This window comes from Brachyhypopomus gauderio, chromosome 8 (assembly GCF_052324685.1).
Source record: "Brachyhypopomus gauderio isolate BG-103 chromosome 8, BGAUD_0.2, whole genome shotgun sequence".
NCBI lineage: Eukaryota > Metazoa > Chordata > Actinopteri > Gymnotiformes > Hypopomidae > Brachyhypopomus > Brachyhypopomus gauderio.
The window spans coordinates 26,462,038-26,468,567 of record NC_135218.1 but is presented as its reverse complement, the minus strand read 5'-3'; the positions used below and the strand labels follow the sequence as shown (position 1 = coordinate 26,468,567).

General features: G+C 44.3%; 1 protein-coding gene across 1 annotated transcript; it reads left to right on the top strand.

Annotated features, from left to right (window-relative positions):
• The first annotated feature begins 755 nt into the window (after nucleotides 1–755).
• On the top strand, nucleotides 756–6,209 carry psmd12 (proteasome 26S subunit, non-ATPase 12). The gene is made up of 11 exons (XM_077015904.1): nucleotides 756–960; nucleotides 1,456–1,515; nucleotides 1,617–1,745; nucleotides 2,095–2,202; nucleotides 2,390–2,494; nucleotides 2,740–2,889; nucleotides 3,183–3,317; nucleotides 3,582–3,694; nucleotides 4,626–4,800; nucleotides 4,971–5,048; nucleotides 5,357–6,209. The coding sequence occupies exons 1-11, from the start codon at nucleotides 853–855 to the stop codon at nucleotides 5,564–5,566; spliced, it is 1,371 nt and encodes a 456-aa protein (XP_076872019.1). The 5' UTR covers nucleotides 756–852; the 3' UTR covers nucleotides 5,567–6,209.
• Nucleotides 6,210–6,530: the final 321 nt, after the last annotated feature.

Genomic DNA, 6,530 nt, shown 5'->3' with positions numbered 1-6,530 from the left:
TGCAACAACACCCACTCCGGCCGCTAGGGGGAGTGGAGAGACACCGAGACTGCAGCAACGCCCACTCCGGCCGCTAGGGGGAGTGGAGAGACACCGAGACTGCAGCAACACCCACTCCGGCCGCTAGGGGGAGTGGAGAAACACCGAGACTGCAGCAACACCCACTCCGGCCGCTAGGGGGAGTGGAGAAACACCGAGACTGCAACAACACCCACTCCGGCCGCTAGGGGGAGTGGAGAGACACCGAGACTGCAGCAACGCCCACTCCGGCCGCTAGGGGGAGTGGAGAGACACCGAGACTGCAGCCACGCTCACTCCGGCCGCTAGGGGGAGTGGAGAGACACCGAGACTGCAGCAACGCCCACTCCGGCCGCTAGGGGGAGTGGAGAGACACCGAGACTGCAGCAACGCCCACTCCGGCCGCTAGGGGGAGTGGAGATACACCGAGACTGCAGCAACGCCCACTCCGGCCGCTAGGGGGAGTGGAGAGACACCGAGACTGCAGCAACGCCCACTCCGGCCGCTAGGGGGAGTGGAGAGACACCGAGACTGCAGCAACGCCCACTCCGGCCGCTAGGGGGAGTGGAGAGACACCGAGACTGCAGCAACACCCACTCCGGCCGCTAGGGGGAGTGGAGAGACACCGAGACTGCAGCAACGCCCACTCCGGCCGCTAGGGGGAGTGGAGATACACCGAGACTGCAGCAACGCCCACTCCGGCCGCTAGGGGGAGTGGAGAGACACCGAGACTAGATGTAGTTCCGGAGAAGCGAGACGGTTGAGGGAGCTAGCAGAGCTGCTTGGGTGCTAGTCAGTTTGAGGTCTGTATTTATTATCGTTTTAAACGCCAGAATGTCCGACGACAGGTCCGAGAGAGCGGATGGAAAGATCGTGAAGATGGAGATTGATTACAGTGCCACTGTAGACCAACGACTTCCCGAGTGCGAGAAAATGGCCAAAGTGAGTTGAATGAAGCGATGTGTGCGGCTGAGTCATGATGTAGCGCGGCTAGGTGGCTAGGTGGCTAGGTGTTTATTATGAACTAACCTGGCGATTTAACGATTATTTGATCTGTTCGTAACATTTCAAATAATCCCTCCAGCACTCCTCTTCCCTCTGATTTGGGGTTCGGGGATTTAGTGTTTTAAACCACATCGTGTCCACTTCATCTAGGTAGCTAGCATGAATACATAAAGTACAAACAGTGCCATTACTCTGGTGTAGAAGGTGTTGGCAGCTGCTGTAAGTTGTGATGTTACGTCTGACTAAACCACCATAACACAATAACTCTGAGCTTATTTACAAGCTTTTTGATTACTATCTTCTTAGTAGGGACTATATCTTAACCTTTCCCCCTGTCCGACTACTTGCATATTTATTGTATTTTGAATAATCACCATATAAGAAAACGATTCTAATTAATTTTTCTTTCATATATATTTTTTCTTCATACAGGAAGGGAAGCTTCAGGAAGCTGTGGAGAGTCTTCTGTCATTGGAGAAACAAACACGGACGGTTAGTCATTCTATTTTAAAACGAGCAAATGTAAAGATAAAAAGACCTCATTGTGAAGTTCTGTAGCTCTGGGTTCTTACTCCTTCCCCCATAACAACCAGGCTTCAGACATGGTGTCCACATCCAGGATCTTGGTGGCCATAGTGCAGATGTGTTATGAGGCTAAAGACTGGGATGCCCTCAATGAGAACATTATGCTGTTATCCAAGAGGCGGAGTCAACTTAAACAAGTAAGGATGTCCCACACAGGTCATACTCACACGCTCAGACATTTCCAGTGTTGTCTATTTTGTACTTTTTATCGGAAAACAAAGAGAACATCAGAGCAAAACATTTTGAAGCCCAGTGTAAAAAAAATAGGAGTCTGGTGAATAGCAACTTGCACAAGTCCGTTAAATGTCACAATCTGGATTATCAGGAATTACAGACAAGTAACTGCACTCCTGTAACTGTGCTGACTAATAAAAACATTGTTTATTGTAAGCGTACCCGGGTGTGCTATCATTTGAAACCCTTAAAGTATGTTGGACGTATTGGATGTGAAAAGTGAATCTGATCAGTCTTACTGGGTCATTGCAGGCTGTTGCCAAGATGGTGCAGGAATGTTACAAATACGTGGACGCTGTTAGTGACCTGACTGTGAAACTGAGACTCATCGACACGCTCAGGACGGTCACCGCTGGGAAGGCACGTTGGCTTCTAATCTGCTGCTGGTTTTTGTAGCGGCATCATAGTATGAACATGTTAAAAAATGATACTTTTTTTTTAAAGAATATCTAATATTAACTTGGTTTTTATGTCTTGCTGTTATCTTGCTTATAAGCCGTTGGTCTCTCTGCCTATGAGACTAAGTGTGCATGTCCGTGTTATGTAGATCTACGTGGAGATTGAGCGTGCTAGACTCACGAAGACACTGGCCAGCATTAAGGAGCAGAGCGGAGAGGTGAAAGAAGCGGCGTCCATTCTGCAGGAGCTTCAGGTGAGCCCGAGTCCCTCTGTCCTGGTGGTCAGAATTACACGTGTGTGTTGGAGAACTGTGTTCATAAACCTGAGGAGAAACAGTCCAGGATCAGCTTCTCAGTGGGCCTGCAGTATCAATGAGGATATGAAACATTCGCACATGTAAACCCTGAGCTCAGATCAACGGACTGTGACAGACTCCACAAGTCTGCGTAACTGGGTAACTGCATCGGGTGAGCGATGTGGGGTTCCTTGTTTCTGTAGGTGGAGACGTACGGTTCCATGGAGAAGAAGGAGAAGGTGGAGTTCATTCTGGAGCAGATGAGGTTGTGCATAGCTGTCAAAGACTACATTCGCACCCAGATCATCAGCAAGAAGATAAACACCAAGTTCTTCCAGGAAGAGGGTACTGAGGTAAGACCAGAGATTAGACTTATATGAATTGTTCAAAAGAATAGAAGTTTAATTCTTAAGAATCATTGCAACTGAAAAATCACTGTACAGCACAGGTACTTTAAAATAATAGAATGGCCAAGATGGTATTAATATGCATTTAAATGCTTTTGGGAAAAAAAATAGCATTTTGTTTCTCTGTCGTAAAGTGTGGCACAATATATTTAATGTATTTTGTTGGTCTGCATGTTTGAACTTGACTTCTTTTCCAACCTTTCATGAATCTGCTCTGGTTTTCTCTACATTATTGCCAGGAGTCTAAGCTGAAGTACTACAACCTGATGATTCAAGTTGACCAACATGAGGGTTCTTACCTCTCTATATGCAAACACTACCGGGCCATTTATGACACGCCCTGTATCCTGGAGGACAGCTCCAAATGGCAGCAGGTACTGCATCCAGCATGTAACGACACCTTTATGATCAAGTATTAAAAATGTTTTAAAACATTTGCATTGCAAGACTTGCTTTGGCAGGGTTTATGTCATGTGGTAAATTAGACAGTTGAATCATCTCCTCTACCAGCACAATTAAAGAGTATTGGCTTTGGTAGAACGTGGTGTCTTTCCAGACAATTTACAGATTTTGGATATGAAGTTGCTTTCCATCCGTTTTAAACCTACTTTCTCATTTGTGTGCTGGTTCTGCTCCAGGCCCTGAAGAGTGTTGTTCTGTACGTGGTTCTCTCTCCATATGACAACGAACAGTCTGATCTGGTCCATCGAATCAGTGCAGACAAGAAACTGGAAGAAATTCCCAAGTACAAGTAAGTGAGGCAGAAGGTGACTGTTGGATGCTCCGTGTTCTGTGTGGTATATGTAAATAAAGCATCAACTCCCAGAGCACATTACTATCAGATCAAACCTGATTCAGCCCTTTCCCAATGGGGTTTAACTATAAAATGGTTTTATCAGCCCAGCTCACATTTATGTTAATTTCTCAACACTCGTTGGCTGGTGAAAATTGTGTAATGACCTCAGTCATGCCATTTATGGATTAAACAAAACTAAGCAAAACGTATTCTACAGTTAAGACGTTTTACTTATTTATGATTTAAGTGCTGGAGGTTAGTCAGTTAATAATTGGTGATCGATCAAGTGCAATGGTCCAAGACCAACTGTACCTGAGAGACAAAGGATGCAAGATGAGGTTTGGGAGAAACCAGCGCATTTAATTAGTTGGGCTGGGTCACTTTTCGGCTTTTTACACAAGCATTGGTATTTTAAAATCTGAATCAAGCAACCATGAAAAGCCTGTGATGTGAGCAAACTTAGACTGAATATGAATCCATCAGTTTCAATGTCCTAATTTAATTTACTGGGAGATCTGTATAGTCTTGAGACGTTAAGAGACCCGGTCACCTTCCTGAAAACAGAATGGCAGGAGAAAGATGTAAGTCAGGGTCACATTTATGTTTATTAGGCTTAGATTGATATCACGATGTTGGTGACAGAGAGGAAAGAACAAGATGAGTTGAGTGCTGTCGGTCTTGGGTGCAGCCATGTAAGAATATTCTGTCTCCTAGACAACAGGTTTAGGGAGGGGAATCGAGGAGATGTTCGATCAGTGGACCTTGTGGTATTGCTGTAGACACCCTGAAGGAAGCAGAAGGACATTCACATTTCTTCTGATGTGAACATCCCTTTATATAAGATGCAACCATCGTCACATTGAGGTTTTTCCCTCCTGTGCTGCAGGGATCTCCTGAAGCAGTTCACCACAATGGAGCTGATGCGCTGGTCCTCTCTTGTCGAGGATTATGGGAAGGACCTGCGTGAGGGCTCGGCAGAGAACCCCGCCACGGACGTCTTCACTCACTCGGAGGAGGGAGAGAAGAGGTGGCAGGACCTCAAAAATAGAGTTGTGGAGCACGTGGGTCTTTCACTGTTCTTCTCTTCACACGCACTGCACTTCTCACGTACAATGAGACGTGAATAAAGCGTGAAAAGAAAAAAATACGTTATTTATAGACGGGTTATAGGGTTATAGACGCGCACCTGCGGTCTCGCCATTAACCGCATGCTGTTCTTCTTCCATTGTAGAACATCAGAATTATGGCCAAATATTACACCAGAATCACGATGAAGAGAATGGCGGGACTCCTCGACCTCTCCGTTGATGTGAGTGTTTGTGTGCGTGATGAGCTGCTCTGTGTTTAAGCCTCCCAGGTTTTTACTGCCTGCCTCAGAGACGCATGTGACTAATGTAAAATGTATTTATTTAGCTATGGTGGTTTGTTGTTTTTCAGTGATCTACAAGGTTCTTCTTACAGTGACCTGAAAGCATGTTAAATCAACCTTTTGAGTCAGAATGTGGCATAGAAGTCAACATTTAACAAGTCATGATTTCGGATCGCCCAACCATTTTTTTCCCCGTCAGAAACGTGTTGATGTGGAGTGAAACGCGTCCATTTGTATGTGCCCCTTAGGAGTCTGAGGAGTTCCTGTCTAACCTGGTTGTGAACAAGACCATATACGCCAAAGTGGACCGCCTTGCTGGTATCATCAACTTCCAGAGGCCCAAAGATCCCAACGATCTGCTGAATGACTGGTCGCACAAACTGAACTCTCTCATGTCGCTCGTGAACAAAACTACCCATCTCATCGCCAAAGAAGAGATGATCCACAATCTGCAGTAGTCTGTGCAGTCCATCCTTGTGCTCATGATGGCTGATTTCTAGATATATATGTCTTTTGTCTTCTCCTTGAAACCTCTTTGAATAAGGGGTGGAAATAAAAAACCATGTCCTTATTTTGTAGATATCCCAACAAATGGCAAAATTGTGTTTATTTTGGGGATAAAAATGTTTTTGATGGAGCTCCTTGTCTCTGGGCTCAAGGTTTCATTTGCAGATCTTGTAGCTTTTCTGTCACTGAAAAATTCAACAAACAAAACTGCACCATGAACCGGATATTAATCAAAAGTGCTGATCCAGGGTCAGTGTGAGGATCTGTGGAGGAACCTAATCTTGAAATGGTACTTGTTTATCTGGATACTTCAAGAATACAGTTGTGCATTAATACTGCTAACCATAAATGTTGGGTTTCTGGGTGCAGACCAAGCACTGCCTTGAACTCAGTTCCCTCTTAATTGAGGTTGCATTTCACTGAAAGTGTTCTGGTAAACGTAGGTAGTTCACTTTGGTTTTGAACTCGTACAGGTTCATAGCAAAGATACATAAATGTTACTATCTTCAAAAAATGGTTAAAAAATCTTGCATTTCTTCCCCTTCATACCTGCTAAGAAATTTGAGTCTTTTGCAATAAACACCTTAAACGTTTCTTTTGAATATATCAGTGTTTTTCATTCCTTTGACTGCTGGTTAGTTTCATGAAAATAAATGTTTAGTGATATAAATACTTAATTTTGTAATAATTATAATAATCCTCTAATGAAGTTTTGCATTTGTGTTCAGATAAAAATAGCTTTTTATATATTAATTTGTTCCAAGATGGTCAATGCTAATAGGTGTTAGCAAACTGTTAGCACATATGTTCACTAGAAGTTGTGTAAATTCCCATGTTTAAGTTTGACCTTTGATGGTTTAACTTGAACCTCCATGTTGCTGTGTAGATATACCTGATGATGGGCTTAACCTAACT